The sequence below is a fragment of the Terrapene carolina genome, unplaced genomic scaffold (assembly GCF_002925995.2).
Source record: "Terrapene carolina triunguis isolate 2854851 unplaced genomic scaffold, T_m_triunguis-2.0 Scaffold234, whole genome shotgun sequence".
NCBI lineage: Eukaryota > Metazoa > Chordata > Testudines > Emydidae > Terrapene > Terrapene triunguis.
In genome coordinates, this window is record NW_020664585.1 from 10,218,743 (window position 1) to 10,245,590 (window position 26,848).

Genomic DNA, 26,848 nt, shown 5'->3' on the forward strand with positions numbered 1-26,848 from the left:
TAAATACAAATGTGGTAATCCTTGTATTACAAAAATATGCATAATCTGTTTATCACTTCATTGGCAGTTGGGAGAGTACCGCCCCATTATTTCTTCCAAGCAGAACCCACGCACGTATTCACTGCGTCCTGAATACGTGCAGTGAACTGGCCACAATTATTCCATAGAGTTAAAAAGAAATTCTCCCTTTCCCCGCAAAGTGAGTAAAGTAGAAAAACGAATAAATTGCAGACAACCTGCGAGTGGAGCAAGACAGTAAATTAATTGAGCACATTTATTTATTTACTCCGTTTTTATTAATTTTGAAAGATATGAGATAATGCTTACATAAATATAGTGCATTTCAGCTGTAGGTCTCCAAGGACTTTAGAAAGGCTGCTCAATGTCATCAGCCCTGTTTCACAGATGCGGGAACTGAGGCATAGAACCATGAAGGGACTTGCCCAAGGTGACACAGACAGCAAAGCAGTGGCAGAAACATTTGTATTGCACCAGTCACTTAGAACCTAGGCTTACAGGATGTGCCCTACTTGTATATTAAGGCAACAAATATTAGGGAACTAATACTATTGTTACATGGACCATAGTCTGCTCTCCAGCCATAGTCAATGCTCCCAATCATATCTAAAGCCATTCTTGTGTGCACCATGGACAGTGTATATTTCACTGGCTAAAGTGTTGATAGTTACAGTCAAGGAATTATTCTATTATAATCTAATTTAAATCAAGATTACAGGCTATAATTTCCATTATGGCCTATTCTTTTATGAGGGTTAAAATGCACACAAGGTCTGAGCTCAGAATACTTGTCTTTGGGATGGTGAACTGCGACCCTCGCTGATGACTTCAAGGGCATCTAGCAGGCACACTTCCCCTTCCAGCCCATCCTCCAGGGCTCATCCCTCTCTTCTCCTGTTGAAATTTTGACTTGCACAAAATCTGGTAGTTTGTTTCCCCTGGAGGTAGGCTGATTTTTCGCATTCATAAAAATGCATGAAATCTCATACCTAAAGTATTTCCCATTTTGTTGTGACTCAGACTACACCTAAGAAAGACAACTTGATTGTTTCTTTTTTATATAGTAAATAAATAGGAAGCTGGGTAAATTATAAGTGGCAGTTACGCAACTCAAACATTCAAGCGGCTAGTTACTGCTCCCTCCTCAAACTGGGTGGCCAGATAGCCAGCGAGGCAAGTTTTCCAGGCAAGACTGCAAAGTGGATGCAACTGGTACACCTGCAAAAATGCAAGTCACACAGAAACATCTCAACGGTCACATGCAGATTAACCCTTTTCATGACAAGTGCCCTTTGCAGAAGCCAACGTGGAATTTGGTGGGTGCATGTACTTTTTTGTAGTCTCATTTTACACACACACAATTTGGCCTAGTGTATTTGCATATAACCTCCATGCTTCTGTGGTCAAAATGCTTACCAAGGCCCTTAGGAATGATTCCTGCTGGGAATATTAATAGGCACGGCAGTATCCTTCTTGCATTGGGATGTTGTGGGCCTACTGCACCTCACAGAGCCTTGTGCAAGCCCCCTGCAAAAGGACAGATTTCAGGCACCCTTGAAAAATAAATATGTACTTACCGTCCCCACATAGTGGTTCCTGAGACAGCTCAGCATTTCCCTCCACTTGGCACAGGAAACGCATGTGGTAACTGTGGGAAGAACTGACTCTTCAGTGGCACAAAATGTAAATGTGTAAGTGTCCAAACAGGCATCAAAACATGGGTTTAAGCTCCTAATGTGAGACTCCCACATTTAAAAAGCAAGTCCTATAACTTTATTTCATGTGGCTGTGGTTGAAGTATCTAATAACTGAATATATATATAAATAAATTCTCCCTGTAAGTTTTGAATGACAGAGGTTGTATAAAATGAAGTGACATGGTATTTATCATTCCCTGCTTCTGTTCCTGAAGAGACACCCAAAAGAAACTCCTTGATAATCCATTACGTTGCCATGCTGAACTTTGAATGAAGCTTAGCGGTAAAAATTCACCAGAGTCAGTAGACCTGGTCCTTTAGCCCTCACTCATGAGAGTAGCTTCATTACAGGATTCAGGCCTGTTCTCAAGAATAAAATTCCTGTTGATTTCAAGGAGAGCAGGATTTGGCTGTTACACTAGGTTCATATCCTTAATCACATTGCATATTACCTTCCTCTGTGACTAGCGCCCTCCATGTCCATGGGACTACTTGAGGAGTAACGTATTACTGTGGATAAGGAGGCAGAAACTGGCCCTCCGTAAACAGATCAAAAGAGTTTTGGGGAGAGGATTTTAAGACAGCATAAATACCAAGCAGAGCTGGGTTCAAATATAATTTAACTTCTACAACACACCTTTGTTTACAGGTTTAAAGGGAAAGTTTGGGCTAATATCAAATTAAGGCAATGAAGTTTTTCCTATTTGACTTTAAAGTTGCAATTTCCTCTTTCAGTCCTTCCCAAAAATACTCACCCTCCTCTCATGTATGGTTTTGTGTCTAGTATTAACTTTAAAATTTTTCCCAGCATCTCACATGTTCGTCATATGTGCTTTAGGAAATAAAGGCTGGAATTTTTGAATGTCAATATAATTTGGGTGCCTAACTCCCTTAGGCTTCTTTGAAAATGTTAGCCTAAGCAAAGAATCTTAGAGTTTAGAGAGTTGAAAAGTCTAGTGCCTAAATACTGTACAACCCCCAAGAAATCAAATATAATTGTGAGGGACCAATGCAACTCCTAGCAGAATTTATTCTGTTCTCTTCAGATTCTTATACCCTACTCATCACCTTGGTACCTCACCTTTAAATCTTAGCTGTGAAAGTCTCTAACATCTGTGCGCAACATCCAAAGTGTTCTTTGAATGCAGCGTGTGCTGTGCAAATAGTAATGTACACATAGTCATTTGGATTTGTCACCTATCCTATTGTCAGTACTTCCAAATTGTATTGTGTGCCATCTGTCTCCAATTTGCATTAAATGTAAGTTTTTCTTCACACTTAAAAAAATCATAAATATTTCTGGTTTAAGGATGATATAAAAGTGCATTTGATCCTCTGGGTAAGAGGCGTTGGTCTTGCCAGTGGCTCCTTGCTCTCTTAAATCAAATTCATTGCACACACAGATTGTCTATACATTTTAATATAGACAGGACATAAATGTTTGGTGCCAGTTGTGTTTTATCCCTGGCTGCAAATTCTTAGGTTTAAACTCAAACAACAAATATTTGTAGTGTCTACAATAGAATATACAATCATAGTACTTAACACCAGAGCTGTTCTTCAGTTTTTGGATGCAAGATTTTTTTTAAACTGACAAACGTACTTTTTTTCAACATTGAATTTTTTTGTGAAAAATTTCCATTTAAAAAAAAAAAGATTTTTTTCTGGAAAAATTATCCATGTGATGAGACTGATCAAAACACATTAAAATGTGGGAGGAGGGATGGGCAAAATGACCCCCTTTTTATAGCTAATGTAATCATATTTAGTAATAAAAGTATGTAAACTGATTTCCATGAAAGCTGTGATAAACCTTGATTCTCCTTAAACATGACTCAGGTGACATGACCATGACCATCCCAAACTCGCTGTGGAGATTTCGTAAGAATTGCATGGTTTTACAGCAATCATGCGACTGTTTCATTCTGGGGCACTGGCAATAGTTTTTACCTCTTTTATAAATAACACACTTTTTATAACTGGCGAAAACAGGTTTTACTCTTGCTTGTTTATAAAAGGTTGAAATTAAAATCTCTGGCCTTGGTCGTCCAATTGGCTGTACCTGGCTGAAACTGCTGCTCATGCAGAACCCTGTTGACGTCTGCAGAACTCCAGGCAGGCGTCAGGGGTGACCTGAAAGGATTCAGCTGGGAGATTGGGGCCCAAATGCTCAAGGTAAGAGGAGAGGTTTCCATTTTCAAGGAATGATTTGTACTGGAACCTGTGGCTTTTGTGCTCTGCACTTCTCACAGGAGTAAGATGCACCCCACGGTGGAGAGGGAGGTAGTACAGGGGTCAGGTGAATGGGCCCTGTCTTGCCCCCTCTTTCCTCATCTGTGACAAAAGTAGTTCCAGGACATCAGAGGTACAAAAGTGGAGGCATCTCAGCTACCTCTGTGTGTGTGTGCTTAAAGGCTGCAACTCTATGCTTGCCCCGCCTCATCCCCTTCCTGCACAGGGGGATGGGAAAGGGGTAAAATATCAATGGTATCTGGGTCTCACACCAGACAGTATGGAAGATAAATGAGGGGCCCCAGGAATGAATATTATGCCTGGATGGAAGGGAAGGACAAAGCAGTGGCCAGAAGGATCTGGTAGAGAAAGGTGCAGCTGGTGAAATCCAGGAGGTTTCTCTTCTCCCTGCCTGCCTGATGACTATCCTGATGGGCGTACACCTTTACCCATCACACCTGGTCCCGTGCTGCTCAGCTACCTAGGAATCCTCCCCCAGTCTTTCCTTCCCCGGTTCCAGTGTTGGGCTCTGCTCTTGCCCCACATGCCTGGGCCAAGGGTCCCTCCTCTCCTGCCCAGTCCCCGCAGGGCTTCATCTTCCCTCGCCCGGTGCTTATGTGCCCTCGATGGGTGATTCCTTCCATAGGCCCCCTCCTTGGGGCTGGTCTCTTTCCCCACCCCCAGGCCTTGGACTCCCCCTTTCCTTAAGGCCTGGTGGGGGCTTCTCTCCTCTATCTCCCCTGAGTTTCTGGGCAGGGGTCTCCTTTCCCTCCCCAGCCAGCTGTCTCCCCTCCTCTCCCCACTGCCTGGGCTCACAAGCCGGGGGGCTGATCCCGCCCCCCCAAGCTCTCTATCCCTGAGCGCTGGCTGTTGCTTTTCTGCCCCGGTGCCCTCACTCCCGGCTCCAGCTTGTTCTGGCCCAGCGAGGCCAGAAATCCCGCCCCGGGGCTTGGGAGGCTCCCAGGGCGGGCAGCCGGGGAGGAGGGCGGGCGCTGATTGGAGCCCGGGCTCGTTCAGCCCCCCCCGGTTACCGCCTCCGCCGGGCGAGGGGGTTTCTGTCTCCTTGCTCGGAGGAAAGTCCGGCTGTGCGCGCCGGCGGCGAGATAAAGGCAGGGGCAGAGCCGGCTGGGGAGCGAGGCGGGTCGGTGCTCTCCGAGCTGGGGCGGCCCCTGGGTGCTCGCAGCCCGCAGCTCTCCGGCGCGTCGCCCCTCGCTGCTGCAGCCCAGCGCCCGGCTGGAAAGTTGGGTCCCGCGGGGGGAAGTTCCCGGCGGGTGCGGAGCCCGGCAGCATGGGGCGCGCGTGTGGCTACCGGCAGGGCTGATCCCGCTCCAACCCGCCCCGGCAGGCATGGAGAGGCGCCCGCCCGGGGCGTGAAGGAGCCGCTGGGGGGGAGCTTGCAGATGGCTCGCCCGGAGGTGGCCGCGGGAAGGGAGAGTTAACGGGGGAGCAGCCTCTTGGAGCAGCGCCCGGGACATCCCTCCCCACCACTGCCGCCATGGGCCCCGTGGGGTTTGCGGCCAGGACCGGTTTGCGGCTCTGCTCCGCGGCCAGCCTGCTGCTGGGAGCGCTGCTTTGCGAAGGTAAGCGAGCCGGGGCCGCTTGTCACAGCGCCTGCCCCAGCCTGGGGAAACGGGGAGGCGGCCGGGCGGGATGGGGTTCACCGTGTGAATCAACCTGGATCGCGGTGCCCCGCGCGTGGGGGAAAAGTGCGGTTCAGGAGTGGAGTCGGGTCCAGCTCCCCGAGAGCCTGGGTGATTCCCCCCCCCCCCCCCCCGCCGGTACCCGCAATCCCCGAGCCTTAGCCGCCTCCTTACACAAGCCTGTTGCGTTCCCCTTTCCTTTCCCCCTTTTAACTGATTCCCTTGGCGTCACCTGTCGTGTTGTCCTCCTGGAGAGAAACTCTGGGGAGCAGCTTTGATCGGAGCAGGAAAACGGGAAGTTTCCCTTTTTAAAGTCTCCAGGCTGGCTCTGAAAGAATACTACTGTTCCTTATCTATCCAGTTGCAATACAGAGATCTTATTCTTAGGGGGAAAGTCCCCATTCATCCCGGGGCAGAACTCACCGAGGAAACTGAGTCCGATGGTGTGAGGAAGTCATGAGTGATCTCGATGACCGTGCAATAGCCTCCTACTAGACTGTAGGACAGAGTTGCAAAGTAATCTCCCTTGAGAAGCGTTAGAAGTGTTGTATGGGCCTGTACCAGACGCTAGGTAGCAGAGGCAGGAACAATCCTGCCTTGGCAGTAAGCGTGGCTGGATGATTCATAGATGCACAGACTCTAGGACTGGAAGGGACCTCGAGAGGTCATCGAGTCCAGTCGCCTGCCCTCATGGCAGGACCAAATACTGTCTAGACCATCCCTGATCTCAAAGTTCTTTTCCATCTCTGTGATCACAAACTGGGTGGGTTTGTCAAAGCCACATTTTCCTCCAGCTGATCCAGTGCAGTGAAATGTGCTATGCGGATTTTTATGGAAAATTAGAGGCAGGGTAGGTGCCTGCTAATAGCACCTGTTTGTGGGATCAGCTCTGTTGTTGTGGGTGCTAACATAATATTAATCATAACTTTTAGGGAGGGAGACGTGTCTAGTCCCATGTCATTTTTGTTGCTTTTGTCCTCTTAAACTGTGAACACCTTCATTTTGCATTTTACCCGGTTGGTCAGCGGTGCGGGTTGACAGACATAAGAGGATTACTAATAAAAAGACTCTTCATTGTTTAGTCTAGTCCAGTCCTGCCAGCCTTTTTCCTAGGACAGTTGAACGTAGAGACTGCCGTGATGTATATAGAGTATCGCAGGAGTGGGGCAAGAGCAGATTAAACTGATCAGTGACCATTTATAAAGGGGCTTTTCCCAAATTGGTAGGGAAAGCACAGTGCTTGTCAGAAAATTGCATGGCATGCTCAATGCCAGTAATCTTAATACCCATTTATTTTAATGTACTATATCTCAGTGCCTCAACATGCTAGAAAAGGGCTAATGTAAAATATGAGATTGCATTGAGGGCTGCAGCCTGGAGGTGAGAATGGTATTAGCCGCAGGCTCACATGGGGATATTGCAAGCGCCTCAAGCTTCTTAAGAGGGCTGGAGTTTTAGTTGGACAGTGCAGTATCCTTTCTGTAAGGATGTTCTTGGGAGTCGAACCTGAAACAGGCATTCACATCGGTCTTCAATAAAATGGGGAGGCAATCTATGGGAACTCGTATCAGACAAGATTTGTATAACGGGGAGCCTGGTAGGTGCATTGTCTTCCAGAGAGGTGGGGGAAAGGACCACAGTGAGAGGTTATAAACAACCAAGCTTTGGTAAGCTATTTCTCCCTGCTGGAACCTGGGTCCGTGTCAGCTCAACTGTGTGGTAGAAAAGTCTTCAGTGGTGCCAGAGCTAGGCGCTACCAGCAGCAGTTGTTGGGAGCTTCTGAGCTGCTTCGAGAATAAGAAAAAAATATTAGTTCCCTGCAGGGCACTAAAGCAAAGCCTGTCAGTGAGGGATTTGCCATTCAGTGTTAGGCTGCACAGTATTAAGGAGAAAAGAGCCAGTTAATTAAACTTATTAACTAAGGTGTTTGTATGGCTTCCTTGTGAGGCCTTAACAAGTGTTTTATTTGCTCTCCCCTTGTGTATTTTCACTCATATTGTTGGCCTCAGTGGATGGTGATTGTTCTTGAGAGCTGAAGTCCCACTAAATGAAAGTTACTTTTTAGCCCCCAAACCAAACTATTTAAATGTGCTGAGAAACTTATTATTATGGACAAGTTGTCATCTGGTGTTCAAAGAGCTATATTTACTTCTCCGAACTCTTTAGCATCTACTATCAGGCCTGAATTTCCAAGAGAAATTCTCCTGAAACAGTGCTATGGGCTTCAATATGGCATTTTACTATGGTTATGTGATCTGGCTAATAATGCTAATTCATTCTCAAGAGAGAAGCCTGGCATTTAATTTAAAACTTGCCTTTAGTCAGATCCAAATTTGTAAAAGTCAGCTTGCAAACACATAGATGCACTTTTGCACATGCACAAGTATCACGTGCAAAACACCAGACCTGTGTGCCCCAGTTGGGGGTCAAGTGTGAAACTATATGTGCACAAGTAAATCCCTGGTGCATCTGTGTTCCTTTCAGCCCTGTTTTAGGAAATGATCTCTGTGCAGCAAAGCACTAAAACACATGCTTAAATCCTATTGAAACGAATGGGACTTAATCACTTGCTTAAAGTTAAGCATCTGCTTAACTGCTTTCCTGAATCAGAGCATTGGTGTTTTGAATGTGTAAGTCAAGTGTGCAGATTTATGCAGTCCATAGATAATTCTTAAGAGTAAGATTAGTTGGGGGAATGAACAAGAATCATAGAAGCCAGAAATGCAAAAAAGCGAAAATTAATAAGCCTTTAAAAATGGCTGCAGTTTCTCAGATGAAATGTCAGTTCATTTGCACACTTCATTTACATACACAATTAATGGTTGTACATGCAAATTATGTTGATTTATACATGTAGTTATCTGACTTTTGTGCACCGGCAGAATGATTTTTTTTTTGGTACACAAACGCACACATAATTGCTCACAAAGTGATAGGTACATTCTAGAAGGTTGGATTCTCCTCTCAGTTACACCGGTGTTAATCAGGAAGAATGCCATTCAAATCCATGTAGCAGAATCAGGCCCACTATTCCCAGCGCTTAATCCATTCTGGATATAAGCTTGTCAAACAATGGGGTTTACACAACTGCATTTGGAATTCCATTCCATAGCGTGACACGGCTCAGTTATAAAGGTTTTCCTAAACTTTTTATTCGTTAATTTCACCACTTTAGTGCTAGTTAAGAACACAGCAGGAATTCACTATCTGCTAAAAATATAACAGCATGGAGTTAACTTTCCCTTTTATGTAGCACATTTCTAAAACAAGCTAAGCAGCCTATTAATTTTTAATATTGGTCTTGTGTTAATATTTTGTGGCAGAATCTGAAGCTTTGTTAACCATCCTTCTGTAAGAAAATATTAACTGTTCTAGGTGAAAGGATGTAGAATAGATGCATCTGCTCTTGTATGCTTTTGAATGTTTAGCTGTGTTGTGTAATGGAAAAAGGAATTACAGATATGGATCCAGTAACATCTCTCACAATGAGTAACGTGGCTGGCTCTTGAATTAAAAGATGGGGCTTCGTATGTCTTTGTATGGAATAAAGCAATGAACTATGTGCCATGGTAAACTTAAACTTTCACAAATATAGTATGCTTCTGGAGGTGAGAGGGGAGGAATTTAAATTTGGATTTAGGGCCTGGCCTGCATTTTTAAAAATCAACTGAAGATACAGATGTTCAGAACCTATTAAATTCTCTTCTGGGGAGTGTACCTAGTAGCAGTGGCATGAGCAAAGGAAAAAATTCATGCTAAAAGTCAGGAAAGGTTAGTTTGGGGAACAGTCTCCCTAAGGGAGGTGTTGGAAGCCTCATTGCTTGGGATGTCTAAAACTAGACTGAACGAAATGCTGGTGAATATACTGTTGTAACCATCCTGCGGTAGCCTCAGCTGATGGATGAAAAAAATGACTCAATGGATATTTTTCATCAGTTATGTCTTTAGTATGAGCCCGCACTTTGGTAAGCTACTGGTAACATGCACAGTAGAGAAATAGCTAACAGTTTGAGGATAAATTGCTGCTACTAAGTTTTTGAACTGACACCCCATTGAGATGAATGGGAGCAAACTGTTCCTGTATGTGTGCAGAATTGGATCACATTCAGAAGTGTGGTTAGTGTGTTGTGTTTGCTTGTAACCACAAGAGCTAGAAAACAGAGGTGTGCGAATAATTCCTTTTTCAGTTTTGTGGATAAACCAAAACTGGGTGTGGGAGGGAAATGTTTCAGTTCTACCCAAAACAAAACAAAAATGTTTTCAAATTTTCATGTCAACTAAAACATTCTGGTTGACCCAAAACAAAAAGTTTCATTTTGATTTTGAGGTTTAAGAAAACATTTAAATACAATTTGAGGGAAATTGCAAAACAAAATGTCTTTTCAAAATAAAAAGTCAAAATGTTTTGTTTTGGAAATACTGAAACAAAGCTTCCATGTTTCCAAAAAAAATTTCCAACTGAAATAATTAAGCGAAATTGACCTGAATTTGCAAATTGTTTTGGTCAATGCACATTTTTGCATTATTTTTTTTTTGGTTGGAAAAAGGCTTTTTCATGAAAAATTTTGCCTGAGTGTACTAAAATTCATTTTAAGCCCTGTATAAAGCTTAGAAAAGTGACATGTGACATGGCTCAGTGGTTCATCACCACCAACCCTCTGCGTGGGGTATCACTGATTAGAACATTGGCAGTTTCCCACTGCTGTACTAGATGCATGCTGGATGTTTAGAGGGAGACAGAAGATGTTATGCTAAAAAGTGTAAAAGAAAAGTCGTACAATGAATTGGGAAACCCCTGAGGAATTGTACAAAGGCTGCAATTGGAAATCGTGTAAATTTGGGGTTGGAGAAGCTAAACTGAGTATAAGATAAAGAAACAAGATAAATGTTGTAGAGAAGATATGAAAATAAGACACGCTCAGGTGTCAGTCTCAAAGTGATAATTATTTGTTGCATGGTTTTGAGGCTATCTATCTATCTAATCTAAATAGGAAGGTGAGCGAGAGGCTAAGGCTCTAGACTGGGAGTCAGGAGATCTATGTTCTATTCCCATCTCTTGCCCTGCCCTGTGAATTTTGGGGCTAATCACATCCCCTCACCGTGCCTCTTCCCCCTCCTATTCTTTGTCCGTCTTGTCTATTGAGTTAGACAATCCGTTCCAGGAAGAATTTACACTTTGTGTCTGTACAGTGCCTAGCACAATAGGACGGTGACTTTTTTGAATCCTCTACGCAATACCATAATACTGTGATCCTGTAATGTTTGACTCAAGCGATTCAAATGATTGTGTAAGATCCATGTGTATACAGTTATATTTTTCGATCTGTTCTTTGGCCAAGAAAGTATTGCTGGTTATTAATTGTAATTTTGGTAAATAAAATTTGGCATAGAGACATATCACCTATAAATACATAAGGTTAAAATGGTGGGGGAGGGATAGCTCAGTGGTTTGAGCTTTGGCCTGCTAAACCCAGGGTTGTGAGTTCAATCCTTCAGGGGGCCACTTAGGGATCTGGGGCAAAATTAGTACTTGGTTCTGCTAGTGAAGGCAGGGGGCTGGACTTGATGACCTTTCAAGGTCCCTTCCAGTTCTAGGAGATAGGATATCTCCATTAATTTATTTATTATTATAATTTAAAATCAAGTTCCATTAAAATTAGTGACAAAATTGTTTGATTTCAATGAGACCAGGCATCAGCCATTGATATAGTAACTTTTTAAATTGATTTTGATCACCTCTTGTTTTAAGTTTTTTAGAGATATGGGGCCAAACTCATCCCTGGTTTTACTCAATAGCGTGTGGCCTGATGACCTTAAATTAAGGTTAGGAAACCATTTTGGCTCAGCAGACATATCAGAGAATGGAAATAATATTATCTTTCTTTTGTCTTAAAGTTGAGGGTCTGCTGTGTCTGGGGTTATCTTGGTTGTCTCATTCTGGACTATGTGATTTCACTCATGCTGCGGTAAATCAGGAATGACTCCAGTGGAGTCAATAGAGATATATCCGCATAAGAGATATTGGAATGAGGCCCAAATTTCATAGCATGGTGCCATCCTCGGCCAGGTCATATTGTCGTTCAATTTTAAGGAAGAGATGGAAACACAAGTGTCTTCTCCTGCTGAGGCAACAAGATTTGCATGGGAGATTAGCATGAACATTGCTTTTGTAGTAGATTTGTGGAAACTTTGGTCCAGGGGGAGGAAAACCAAATTCTGGTCCCACTGAAATAAACCAAATTAAGGCCACTTTAATAGTGAAAGAGGGTGTTCACATGGGGTTGGTCCTACTTTGAGCAGGGGGTTGGGCTAGATGACCTCCTGAGGTCTCTTCCAACCCTAATCTTCTATGATTCTAATGTGGTTTAACTAATCCACTTCAAAATCACACCGTTAGTTAATTCAGATGAACTTTTCTGGATGTCCCCGTGTAGACATGCCATTAGAGAGAGAAAGAACTGGTTCACACTCCTTTTTGGTTTATGTATTGTGTTTCTTGACTGGTAACAGGAAGAAAGGGGCATGTATTACAAGCGACCACATTTCATCATGGCTTGCCTGATACCTAGGGTGACCAGATAGTAAGGGTGAAAAATCAGGACGGGGGTGGGGGATAATAGTCACCTATATAAGCCACAGCCCCAAATATCGGGACCATCCCTGTAAAATCGGGACATCTGGTCACACCACTTATACCCTGTGTCTGGCAGATGTTTTATAACATTCCTTAATTTAGCTGTATCTCTTCTTCATGGTAACATGCAGTAACCTCCTGGCCACCAAACTTGTCATGATGTAGTTTCAAATTCAGTTGTCCTGGCTTGCTGTAGCAGACATGGAGTCCCTTATATTTTATTCAGCCTTCCTACAGACTCCAATACCCAAGGAAAAACAGTTTCACACTGTTCAGCTCTTCAAACAGCTGTACTGTTTTGTGTTCTGTGGATTGGCTCAGGCTCTAGTGACAGATGTGACCCTTTTGAAACCGGAACAGACAAATGGTGCATTGAAAGTTCATAGCTTTTGCTGTATCCTCACTTAGAGGTATCCGGTAAAAGCCTGGAGATGCATCTAGCTTTGGAAATAATTTTGCTCCAGCACTGCCTGTGTCTGTTTTAGTTAGCGAGTGGAAATGCTCTCTTTATCTATTTGTTCACATTTTTTTGGGTCAATACACCGCCTCAGGTCACCATTTTTCTTTTCAGATGTAACTAGTGAATTGACCCAGTAAGTCAACTCTTCTACTTTCCTTGCTATTCCAAAGAATATTAATCTGTCGAGCTTGAGTTCAATAAACAACGTGTCATCCCCATCACTAAAATCACAGGAATCTTTGCACTACTGGTCAATCAGCCAAACTTTCTTTAGGGGAGTACATTTTGGCTAAGTGGTTCCTTGCCACTACACTTAAGAAATGCATTAATGCCTCTTCTCGTCACTGGCTTCTTGGGTCAGTAGCTTTGTGCTTGGAGACATCCTTACTCTGGCACTTCTTTGTCTGGAGTAGCTCGAATCATGCTAATCATAGCTCCACTGTCATTATCAAAGCCTTTATAGACAACTGTGCAGTTTCAGTGGCTTGACAGATGTAAACAGCTAAATGAGGCTCCCTAAGTAGACACTTATTATATATCCCACTAAGTGTTTAATCTGATTCTAACGTCCTTCAATGGGTTAATGTCACGAGTGTTGTGTTTAACGTCAAGCCACTACCCTGTTATTTGGCAATTTTCTTCTAATACTGTTTTTCTAGTTTTCCTCTACGACTGTAAGTGAAGAATAAATTTTTACAGGAGTAGGGTTGTTCTTTTGTGTTTTAGTTTTTTATCATTCATTCAGAAAATAAGAAACAATGTGGGGGGAACACAATAATTCCCATTTCTATTCTTGTCATCATAATTGTGTGCTCTGTGTTACTTGTGTTCATCAAAGGACAAGGACTGCGTGTTCCTGTTTTTAGATTCGGATACACAAGTCTGCTGCAGTGGGAGGCTGAGAATTGTTAGAGTGAATTGGCCTTTTCCATAATATGAAGAAAACAGTGAGCCAAAGAACAGTGTTTAGGAATTTGACATTTATATGAAAACCTTGAAGAATGGGGGGGCGGGGGGGAATAAAAAAGAGTAAAAGGCTTTCTCAGTTATGAAAAGAGACCTTTTTTTTGTTTGTTATATTTTTGGAAGGAATAAAACCTTCATGGTCTCCTGTGCACATCTAAAAGCCAGTTTTACTGTGCACGAAAAGAGTCTAAAGTAAATAAAACGCATGCTGCAGTCCCATTGTATTGGTCTGGTGTAACTGAAGTGAGAATTTAGCCCATATAATTTTGTTCTCTTAATTAGCATAGAATCATAGAAGTTAGACGTGAAGTGCATCTACCTTGTCAATGCTGGATTCCTCATGCCAGTGCAGGATTGTTCCTGTGTCAACTAATAGAGCCATCAAAAATTTTCAATCCCAGTTTTCTATCAGGAAAATGCAGTTTTGTCAAAATTGAAATGTGTTGCATGAATGTGTTGGGTTTTTTTGGATGAAATGTTTAAATGGGAGAGAAGTCAAAACAAATAATTTTGCCTTTCTCACTTTGTTATGGTGTCAAATTGTTTCATTTCAGTAAGGTAAAAATGTTTCATTTGGACATCATTTAGATTTTATATCAAAATGTTAATGTTAGAAATTATAATGTTTTGACATTGTCAAAACGATTCAACATGATGAATTCAAAATGTTTTGATGGTTTCAAATTAAAAAATAGATTTTTCATTCTGTGCTAAATTTTGGCTTTTGGTTCTGATTTGGAATGGAAATTCCATTTTCCGATCAATTTTCTTGTCTAATACTTGGAGCAATACAATTTTAATTTGTTCATGTGACACCACAGAAATGAGATAGTTGGCTGGCATGGTTTTGCATTGAACATTCTATGCAGGGTATTAATCACTGAGAAATTAGAGAAAGTGAAAAGGCACTACGTAAACCATGCCTTTTTGATTTCTGTCTCTATTTTTCATCTGTCTGTTGACTTAATATTGTTTGCTTTTTACAAAGTCAAAATCATGGGTACATTTAAAAAAAAATCTCTATCTCCCCACAGAGAGAACCTGTAACTTTTTGTGCATGTTTAACTTAGAGATGCCCAAAGACAAACGTACTGTTTTTTTTTTCCTCAGAAATTGGAAACGAATAAATGAAAGGTTGCACATTATTCATATAGGCCAGGCTGGTAGCACTGACTATTATTAAGATTGCCCAACACTTCCCATAAGACCCGGTTTTCAGTTGCTTATAATTTACTAAACTTTAACCATTTGGGCTGAAATCTTCCCTGCTGAGTGTCTGTTTGTTTGATGCCACTTGATGGAATTTCTGGGATTTTTAGTTTGTTTTAAAAAAAAAAAAATAATCCCAAACCCTCAGGAAATTACACACACAAAGAGCTACATTAAAATAACATGATTAAGGTTGCAAAGTCCAGCACGAAAATTAGGAAATGCTAGAATTACAGTTGCCTGTGCAACCTTAATTCAACCCCCTTAAGGGTACGCATTATGATACCGTCTTTAAATGCATTATCACATACTACTTTTTTTCCTCAGGACCCCTGCCTCATTCATTGCACAGGATGGCCCTGTTCTTGTGATGAATCAAGGTTGTGTAGTAAAGGAGACAGGAGGCTGTTGTGATTTAAGACCATTGGGATGCTGCCCTGGACAACTGGATTCTTTCCCTGCCTCTATAAATTAGGGATGACATCCCAGGGATGAAGCTAGCCTAGAGAGAGAGAGAGAGTGGGCCCGATTCAGAGCCTACTGAGGTCAGTGGGAAGCTTGTCATTGGCTACAGTGAATGCTGGAGTAGGCCTATTCTAAGATCTCCTGGTTCAATGCCTATGAGAACCTTCTGTTGACTTCACTGGGCTTTGGGTCAAACCCGCTCTCACTCTGAGCTAGCTTCATGACTGTAACTTCAGCTGAGTTAAATTAGGGAAGAATCTAGGTTTTTTTTCTTTTCTTTTCTCCCTTGTCTTTACTGTCCCTATAAGTGATTTCAGAGGTAGGCAAAAAACTTGGTCATCCTGTGCCACAGGATCATGGACTAGGATTGAGGACTGTAGCTTTTTAATACTGATGGGTTGGTATTACCAATGGTATCTTACAGGGCCAGCTCTGGCTATTTTGCCTACCCGCGCAAAGAAAAAAAAAAAAAAAAAAATCGGAGCGGCAAAGCAAGAGGGGGAAAAAAAACGTGCAGGGCAGCCGGAGCGCGGGTGCAGGGGGACTCCCGGCGCTGCAGATGTGCCCTGGGGAGGAGGAAGGGGCGGGGGGGAGAGAGAAGGGGGACGGCCAGGGCTTCAGCGGGGTGCTCGCCACGCGGCCCCAATCGCCGTGCCGCCTGCCGGGAGGGCTCCGCACCGCGCCGCTCCGGTCAGTGGGGAGGGAAGGACGCGGGCTGCCCTGCCGGGCTTGCTACAGACCTGGCACCAGCTGGGGCAGATGGAGCGCGCAGCCCGCTCCCAGCAGGGCACTCCCCTCCTCCGCGCCGCTGCCCTCTACAGGGCGGCCAGAGCGGCGAACCAAAAAAAAAAAAAAAAACAGCTATGCGGCCCTAAGATTGGGCGGAATGCCGCCCCGTAGAATCTGCCGCCCCAAGCACGAGCCTGCTCGGCTGGGGCCTGGAGCTGGCCCTGGTATCTTAGACCACAGTGACCTGTGCCAAACGTTCAAGCTCTTGAACGATTACAGTATCCCGGTTAGCACAGTGAGAACCACCATTAAAAATATCCGTGGATTTGGAGACTCTAGGAGCACACGAGGAAGAGTGAGTGTTACTTATGGTCATACGCTATTTTTATTAACAATTTCATTGAGCAGATGAACAATGCCAAAACTACAGAGAGAGAGAGAGAGAGACCAATCATAAGATGTCCAGCATCAGTGATTTCATACTCACATCGCTGGGGATGAGTAGGGTGATTATCAAGTGGACGTCCTGTTGGCTGTTTCCTGGTGTGCTTCCCTATTCACTTAGGCTAGGCAACACCTTTTACCCTGAGTTTCATTTACCCCCACTATGCTCATGCATATGCATGAGAATGTCAGCCCCTTTTTCCTTATTTGCACTTCCACACCCCATGAATTTTAGGGTGCTCCATTTCTCATAGGCAACCCCCTTAGTTCCCCTTATTCTCATTTTCATCTATGTCAGTGAGTTACCATAGCAACTTGAGGTTATTGCAGAATCCCCTGAAATGTTACCGTTACGCATCTTGCGGTATTAACTGGTACATTGCATTCCAGTCTATTGCTGCATAGTTTCCAGACCAGCAGCACTTCACACATCTTTCACTGTCATCTTACATTTTACTGGTACAGGGTTATCTCTCTGTCAGCTGGTCATGCCAACCTGTTTCAGGCCTGAGGCCTTCCATAGCCAAGCTACATATGTTACTGACCTAAAGCCTGTAGGCCTTGGGTTACAGCCTTAATACACACTCATCAGGGATACATGCTTATTAGTCCTGTACCACTGTGGTGTAATCCTACTTATACCTAACCACTTAAACCCGCAGCTCAAATCTAATCTATTATCCATACTTTGATTACATAATTTGTGTGCGCATATATGTATGCGCGCCCGCTCTCACTCTCTTAGTTAAAATGAATTAATTAGTTAATGGCCAATCCTTACTTGGCTGCTACAGCATGTTTATTCCTCACACGGATCTGCACTACTTCCTTCAGTAGAATTATTCATGTGCTAGTGGGGATTGTAGCTATGGAGTATCCATTCTTTAAACCAGATTTATTTTTACAACAACTGGGAGAAAGTTTTGTTTTTAAAAATTCATGTCTTTAGAAATTGCCAGAATATTTTGTTTGCACTCTGTAGAATCAAACAACTTATCGCTCTGCTGGCATGAAATAAAGAGTAGCAAATACAATAAATAACTACTGTGGAGAAGATAATATAGTATTGACTTGTCAGCACCTGTTAATTTTCACTGATCAGAACACCATGGCAGAGACAGACCGAATCTGATTGCACCCTACTGATCCTGGACGTGTGGCTGTGAATACTGTTAGTCTGTAAACTCAGGAAGGTTTCTGTATGGGGACAGATTTATTTGAAAACTCCTAAATGGATGACAAAGTAGTAATGTGATCAAACTTCTCAATAACTTAGTGCTGCCACTTTTCAAATACTTATTTTTTAAGTAACTATTTCACTTTGATTTAGAATGTTCCTAATTAAATCCACCTGACTTTGATTTGGCAGGTATGTTTGGTGCTTGCTACTACCTTTTCACAGCTCCTGGTGCGCTGTGGCACGCTTGTTTGATGGAAGAGAGAGTTCTCCTTGCATTCAGTTGTAATTTGGGATTTGGACATCGGCCATATGGAGGCTTAGAGCGTTTCTATGGGTAGTGTGACAAGAAAGAGCTCCACTTTTTGTGGAGGCAGCGTTTTTGACCTGTAGTGATTGCTCAGTGAATCCCTGACACTCTACCTTATAGAAGTGTTGGCACAAACAGTCTGATCCCAAGTGAATGGGAATTACAGATGCTCAGCGGTTCTCCAAAGACTGTGCCTCTAGTTAAAGCCAACAGGTCGCTGTAATGGTATCTCGAATGCTGTTTCTCTGCAGCTGGCCTCTGATAAGGCATGATGGATCTTTGAATTGCAATTTCTTCCATGGCAAAGCTTAATCATTAGTGGGGGAAGGGAGAGGGATGTGAGTGGTAAAACCGCCAGAGTGGTGAGTGTTTAACTATCAGAGCCAGTGTTCTCCATCTCAGGTTTTAAAGATATTGTACTAAGCCAAGAGGGTGTCTTTTTATGAAAGGACACTGTTGAGGTGATATTTATAAATGAACGTCTTCATGCTGCTGCCGTTCATAATAACTCCCCTGAAAGCTTGCAAAGGAAGTGTATTCATATAGGTTGCAGAACTGAGGGATCTATTTTGCCCTCCCCAATCTGTTTATATTGAGATGTCCTCTCCTTACCCCACCCCAGAATGGTTGAGAACTCTATCTTTTTCCCCTCCACCCCGACACAAATAAAATGTGGTGATACTAATGCTATTTCTCTGGTTTCCTTTCGCGAAAGTCTCTTTACTCTTGTTCCTGTGGGGTTGCATATAAGTGTTGGGCTGATATCATTGCCTTATTTAATGCGCAGTGAAATTGTGGGGATAGAAAGATGTTTTAGAGATTAGACCGAGAGAATGAGAGTTAAGATTCCCGGGTTGTTTTTTCCTAGTTATGCCACTGACTGCCTGTGCAAATGTGGGCACTTGAATAACCGCTCCTTGGCTCTGTTTGCACATCTGGAAAATGGGAATGACAATACCTGACTCTATCCCAGGGTTATTGGAAAGCTTAATTAGCCAATGTTTATAAAGAATTTTGAGAGCCTAAGATGAGGGAGCTACTATGCAAGTAGAAAATTATATTTTTATTACTGGAATTTGGAAAGGATGCTATCAAGTTTAAGTGTCCCTTAAAGTATTCTAATTTGGGATTAGGAACCTGCATTATTAATGGTAAATCACTCACGTGTACCTTGCATATAGTCAGGCAAATTTCTTTGTGTCCTGTTGTGTCACTGCATGTTACATTTGATACTTTCTTGTTAGTGTTGAGGACAATATGTCTTCCTACCTCTCTGGTGAGTGGAGATTGAGAGGGGGTATTTAATATAGTGCCTAATCAACTCCCAGGGTTCATTGGTACAGCCAATTAGTTTGTGATCCAAGGTCTTGTTCTTCGAGACAAATACCAACCAGTGGCAATTAGCAATCATCATAAATACAATAAAATACCTCCTAGTTTTATTTTTTTAAATCATTCGTTTTTCTCTGGGACGGAATCATAAAGCACTAACTCCAATGAATCGATTGGACTGAAGGTTGTGATGCCTTGCTCAGGTCACCCAGAGCTGTGAGCCGCTGTGACTGCCTGCCTCAGCAAGAACAAGCTTTGCTGCTAAATTATGAGTCCGCTCCCTGGCACACCAGCTCGATAGCAAACTCCTCAGGACTCTGCCAGTCCAAACCTTGCCTTACAGGTAACAATGGGTGAACTCCAATTCAGAGTTCCCCAGAGATGTCTTTCTGCAGTGTCCAGTCCCTCTCACTGGACCCTCACAGCAGCTGTCAAATTTGCTACCTCCAAAGAGACAGAACACACACACACACACCAGCCTGTTAGTTTGGCTGAGAATCTTACCCTTCAGTTTAATATTACAAAGCCATCTGAGTGCTATATAAAGCAAGAATAGGTTTATTAAAGAAGAACAGATATGTAAGTGATAATTAAGAATAGAACACAGTTTTGGTTGCAAGTAAAACAAAACATGCTTTCACGGGAATGGTGAACCGCGGCCACTGGGAGCTGCCCTTCGGCCATGCAAATATAAACAAACTGGTGGGCCGTAGGTTGCCCATCACTGGACCAAAACTTAACTTCAGCAAGTTACAATCTTGGTCTAGGCAGGTTTCTCACTTAGTCAGTTCCCAGAGACTTCAACTTTCTCAGATTACAAGAGCTCTGTCCCAGTGCTGGACAACAAAATGGCTTTTTGCTTCTACCTATATCTTCCCAAAGTTCATTGACCCTGTTTCTAGAGGCAGGAAGGCTTCCTGGGGGTGCAGCCTCCACTTCCTGTTGAGATTGTTAAGTAATCATCTTCTCCCACTCACTTGCCTAATGGGTTTGTTTACCTTGCATGTAAATGTACTTTTCATTGTCTTTTGTCTCCCCAGCGTAGCTTACATTGGTGATACAGTCAAGCTGGCGAACAACATTCCTTTGCCTAAGACAGTCTGGGCTTAGGTTGACAAACACACATTTTAGGAACATATTTCCAGCACACATGTACAGTTCTTTATATCAGAGGGGTAGCCGTGTTAGTCTGGATCTGTAAAAAGCAACAGAGTCTCCTGTGGCACCTTTAAGACTAACAGATGTATTGGAGCATAAGCTTTCGTGGGTGAATGCCCACTTCGTCGGATGCATGTAATGGAAATTTCCAGGGGCAGGTATAAATATGCTGGCAAGAATATGCTGGCAAGGTTTTATCACTACGTAAAAGGATAAATGGACACAAGTCAGATATCAGGAATGGCAATATACAAAAACCTGTAGGAGAACACTTCAACCTCCCTGGCCACACAACAGCAGATGTAAAGGTAGCCATCTTACAGCAAAAAAACTTCAGGACCAGACTCCAAAGAGAAACTGCTGAGCTTCAGTTCATTTGCAAATTTGACACCATCAGATCAGGATTAAACAAAGACTGTGAATGGCTAGCCAACTACAGAAGCAGTTTCTCCTCCCTTGGTGTTCACACTTCAGCTGCTAGCAGAGGACCTCACCCTCCCTGATTGAACTAACCTTGTTATCTCCAGACTGATTCTTGCCAGCATATTTATACCTGCCCCTGGAAATTTCCATTACATGCATCCGATGAAGTGGGCATTCACCCACGAAAGCTTATGCTCCAATACATCTGTTAGTCTTAAAGGTGCCACAGGACTCTCAGTTCTTTATATATGGCTCATCCATCCATCCATCCCACCATAATATTAATGACCAGTGTGTAACCAGTTTGCATCTGACACCTTTTAGATACAGATTGACGACAGTCGGTTGGGGCAATGAGTGTGTTGGGCCTGACAAGAGTTATGGAATGGGGTGCCCTCTGCCAGCTGGCATTGAGGAGCTCCCTGGGTCATAGAAGGCTTTATGCAAGGGCACAGTAGTATGATTTCAGAAGAACTAACTATTTAGAATTCAAGCAGAATGTACAAAAGTATTCCAGAAATGGTTTATATGAAAAATTAATGGTGAGTGATATTTGGGGTCGAGACTTGGATATCCTTGCTTATTTTGGATAGTACTGTCTCAGGTGGTCTCACTGTATCAAGGGGCTGCTTATGGAGCGTGTTGTTACTAAGAAGTGCAGAACGTGGCCTAAGTGAATATTTACTGTCTGTTTCTATGGGAAGGGCGCTCAGCACCTCACAGGAACTGCTCAGCAGCTGATAGAAGTAGGCCCTAAAACAAAGGAAATAGCATCTCATGCTTCAGAGTGTCAGCTAATTGCCAGAAGTGTCCAGAAGGAATTTTTCCAGACATGCACAGCATCACAGAATGGGAAGTGTATATTATAGGTGAATTTTTCACTTTCTTCTTCAGCATCATGAGCAAGCCATGGCTGGAAGCAGGATAGCAGACTTGATAGATACATGCTATGATCTGGAATGAAAATGCCCATAGCACAGGGCCTAACTGGAGGGTCTCACTTTATTACATTATCCACACTAAGTCATAGAGTCATAGCTTGATGCCATTACCTTGGTTGTTTCACGGCTGAAATCTGGATGTCACTATATTTCAGGCTGGAAGATTCACATGGCCTCAAACCTTTAGGCTTCCATTGAACTTCAGGCTTGGTTTGGAAAATTCATTTAAAATTAAATTAGCTGTAGTGACGAAACCACAGCACTTGAATGGGAAGCTTCAGATGACATTTAAACACAATCATCTAATGCTCTAATGTCAGAACTGGTTGGAGGTAAAAATCATATCCTCCGGCAACATTCTTGGAAGAGTCACAATATGTATATAGCCTATTTGAAGAGTAACTTAAATTTGATTTTTGTTCCCTTTGGGTAGAAAAAGAAATCAACAATTCCATTAGTGTCAAACATCTTGAGAGAGGCCTATGACCACAATCCTTCATGCCGCTAAATTGTCGGATCCTGATCCAGATTCTGCAGCTCTCTCTCTGTAATAGGCTGAACCAACACCCCAGATCCAAAGATGCTTAAACTTTGGGAATGTTCAGGTGTGGGTCTGAACTTTGTGGCTATCAATCCTTCTCTCTTTATCATTGTAGTGGGAGTAGATTGGATTGATTTCCCCTGGGTAATCAATGCTTGTCACTTTCTCATGGGTTCTTACATGCACCATTCTGCAACTCTGGACCTTTTAAAAATATATAAATGGACTTCAGTTTTAAACCATGTGGGCCACATGCTGTATGACCCTGTTCTTATATAGATTCCGGGAAACAATTTTAGATCCCTGTTCAATGATGCAGAACCTACTGCATGGGGCCTCTATCCAAGCATGGCCAGAGGATATGCTCTGTGCCTGAAATCCTGGCCCCATTGATGTCAATGGGAGTTTTGCCATTGACTTCAGAGAGGCCAGGATTTTCCCCCATATATTCTTCTGCTCCTCCAGCAAGCCAGGGCTCTTCTGTAAAAATCCTCTCTCTCCACCAAACAATTCTCTCTTCCTGTAAGAAGGAACAGATTGGACAAAAAGGACATTCTTAGTGCTATTCACAGTCAGAGTATGGTTTATATGAATTCTGCTTTTACATCATATGCATTCTCATTTTCAAGGGAAGGGGACCCCTCTTCATGGTTCCAGTCAGATTTTGGCACCATTATACCCCTTTGGAGCTGAAGTGATTTTTTTTTTTTTTTTTGGAAGTCTCTCTGTCTGTCTGCTAATTAGTCTGCAATTGTCAATAGTAGGTGCAATTTTCTAGTAATAGCAATAGTAATCTAACTGTGCACATATAAAAAAAAATTATTGGGGATATCCTATCTCCTAGAACTGGAAGGGACCTTGTAAGGTCATCAAGTCCAGCCCCCTGCCTTCACTAGCAGGACTAAGTACTGATTTTGCCCCAGATCCCTAAGTGGCCCCCTCAAGGATTAAACTCACAACCCTGGGTTTAGTAGGCCAATACTCAAACCACTGAGCTATCCCTGCCCCCCAATGCTATTCTAGTGTTCCCCAGAGGGAGATATTTAACACAGTTAATTTAATAGCAGAATTGGTTCAGATCATTTACAAATGTTTCAACCCACAATATTGGACTATTACAAGTAAAGGAGCTTAAATATACTTGTTTAGTTTTCCCATTGCTTTTGGGATGGAAACTGATATAAAATGCAATTGGTATTTTCAGTCCTGTTGCCTTTGAAAATAGGGAGATATGTTGTACATGTTTATATATTTTGCCCTTGTTTTGCAGCCTCTGTGTATTTCATATGATGCAAAAAGTAATGCAGAGATCTCACTGGGAGTTTTGACAGCACAGAGATCTTGGACAAAGCCAGCAATCTCTTAAAAGAGTAATTAATTCATAGAGTCTTTATATCTTCTAATCCTTGCAACATTCCTGGGAGACTAATATAATTTTTTCTCATTTTACAGATGTGGAAAATGAAACCCAGAGGTTAAGGGTCAGATTTTTTGATTGGTCTCCAATTGTGGATGTCCAGTTGTAAACAGCTAAGGACTGATTGCTTTCCCCCCCCCCCCCCCGAAAGTCATGAGTACACATAGCTATCGTTGGGTGCTCTGCACCTTTGGAAATCAGGCCATATGTGCCTAAAGTTGGGCACCCTAAAGGTAAAGCACCAAAAATGAGAGAAATAATGACAAATCTGAACAGTTGGTCCTAGCTGACCTGCCCACAAGCGCTCAATGGATTTTTGGATTTATTCAATTCTTTCACATCATCCTAAATGTCTTCAGAAAATTGTATTCTCTCTTAATGACATTCTGACTTGTCAGTTTCTACCTTCAGAATGAATATTTCCTGTATGTGGTGGTGGTTTTTTGTTTTTGTGTTTGTTTTGCAACAGGCTAAAGTATATTATAATATTTTTTGTTACTAGTTAAACATTGTTATTTGAAAAGCACTGTACAAGACAGATAAAAAGAAGGGTGGGTTTTATGCATGTATCGTCTATGATTTTAAAAAAGAAAGTCTCTGACAATACTTGAAATTCCAAGTCTCTAATGCGTTCAACAAAAATCTCTCCTCTGGGACAGGACACTGTGAAGAATATGCATCTATTGAACCATTTAGTAGATTTACAGGAGACAGGAAGAGAAGTGTGAGGCAGGTGAGAATCTATGAATGCAGAATAACACACTGCATCTGCTCCATATTTTCAGAGAAGTGACTCTGCTGTCAGTGAAGCACCAGTAAGCTTCCTTCGGGCAGCTTTGTCTCCCTGATCAATAGGTTTAGGACAGAAACTGTTTATAAGCTGTCCGATCTCTAAAGAGGGTCAGTGATGATGGATGATCGAGAAGCAGAGATGAGCAAACTTGTACTGCCTCCGGTTGAACCCATCCAGGCACCATGGGGTTCAACATTTTGGCTTAAATTTTAATGTTAGCTTTGCATCCCACTTAGAGACTGTGAGAAAATGCACTTTGGGTTGTGGGTAAAGAGAAATCCAGTGGAAAAACACAGGATGGAAATAGAATTGAGGAAAAAGAAATACACAGAGGCAGCAATGACTGCGAATTTTTTTTTTTTTTTTTTAATGACACACTGCATATGTATCCTGTACAATGCGGTTTTACATATATGCAAAGACTCCCATTGATTTCAATAGACCAGGGGTAGGCAACCTATGGCACGCATGACGAAGGCGGCATGCAAGCTGATTTTCAGTGGCACTCACACTGCCCGGGTCCTGGCCACCGGTCCGGGGGGCTCTGCATTTTAACTTAATTTTAAATGAAGCTTCTTAAACATTTTAAAAACCTTATTTACTTTACATGCAAAAATAGTTTAGCTATATATTATAGACTTATAGAAAGAGACCTTCTAAAAACGTTAAAATGTATTACTGGCACGCGAAACCTTAAATTAGAGTAAATACATGAAGACTCGGCACACCACTTCTGAAAGGTTGCCGATCCCTGCAATAGACTTTGCATGAGGCCTTTCAGCAAAGTGGCAAAGGACAGGATGGAAATTGAGACTGAACTATCTTTTTACTCCTGGAAGTGCTTCTTTGTGCTTCAACCCTTAATTCAATGTGGAGAAGCTCACTTCACTGTCACCTGATCTGGACATGTTTTCCTGGACTCCAGTCTTCAAAGCTGTCAATCCAAATCCTTCCATCAGCATTCCATTCTCTTAAAGAGAGCTGCAGGTTGCCAGCCTCTGATCTATGTTAATTTCTGATCCTCTTTGAAGAAATATCCTAGGGTTTAATGTAAGATCTATAATCTTCAATAAGGTGCCATAAATGTAAATCTCTCTCTGCATAAACAGGGCAAGGGTGGGGGTTCTTTTGTGTGTGTGTGTGTGTGTGTGTGGCTCTTCTGAATTTGTCCCCCCACATTTAAAAAACTTTGTTGCTCTTAATTGAAAGAATCAAAACCAAGACCATGTTAAGGAAACAATTTTTAAAAAGCAGTAGAAAATGCAGACCACATGGAAAAATAGGAGTAAGAAGAACCAGTGAAGACAGATTTCTTCATAGGAAAAAGACTTCATTGTGGAAGATGTGTTAAGAAATATTCCAAAGCTACTGAAGAAGATAAACAAGAAAAACGCTTAGTCTAATTCATTTCATATGTGATGTTTCCTAATGCCATCATATGCCAAAAAGTTGTTAATGGAAGTGTAGCAACGTTGGGGATGACTTTATTTTGGTCTACATCAGTTGGATTAGAAAATGATTAGTCATGAATTTTGATCTGACCACTTTAAGGGGTGGGGGTGTGTGTGTGTGTGTGTGTGTGTGTGTGCGCGCGCCCCTTAAAGTGGTCAGATCAAAATTCATGACTAATCATTTTCTAATCCATCCATCTACACAATATATATAGCTGGCAGCGACACTTGCAGTGAAGGTTACCTAACACTTTCCATTGTAACATCCTTTTTTCTGTTGCTTACAACTTTTCCCAACTTTATCTGTGCAAGCTGAAATTTTCCATGCTGTGTCTGCCTCAGATAGAAACTCTTTTAAAGTTTCAGTTAAAAACAGTTCAGCTATTTCCAAGAACAAAGTTAGCAGAAAATACATTGGTTTGCCATTGTTAAAAAAAATTCTTTAATTGAGAATTTCTAATTTAATTTAGTTTAAATCTCTAGTTTAATTGTTAACTCTAGCCAGCTTTGTTGTGGGTTTTGCAATACTTGGTGTTTTCCTAAAAGCCCAAACTTCTAAAGAATTGCTTTGTGAGAGTCTCACTTTTTTTTTAATTAAATTTAATTTTCTTGACCTCCTGGTTGAAAATACATCTCCAGTGTATCCTAAAGAGTCAAAAAACAGAGGGCAAATTAAAAAAAAAATAGGGTTATTTTTATCTCATGATTTTGGGGGCCTGACCCATTATTTTTGAATGTTTAGGGACTGCAATATTGCTCTAGTGTCTCTGTTTTAAAATTTGGGGGTGGAGCAGGGGTTTTGCCCTGGAGT

The 26,848-nt window shown here is 42.3% G+C and overlaps 1 protein-coding gene across 1 annotated transcript in view; it reads left to right on the top strand.

Annotated features, from left to right (window-relative positions):
- Positions 1 to 5,422: 5,422 nt before the first annotated feature.
- Positions 5,423 to 26,848, top strand: part of TMEM132C (transmembrane protein 132C) — a 293,451-nt gene continuing 272,025 nt past the window's right edge. The window contains exon 1 of the mRNA XM_026656998.2: positions 5,423 to 5,527. Within this exon, the coding sequence (XP_026512783.1) occupies positions 5,443 to 5,527 (85 nt within the window). The 5' untranslated portion in view covers positions 5,423 to 5,442. The remainder of the gene's footprint in view (positions 5,528 to 26,848) is intronic.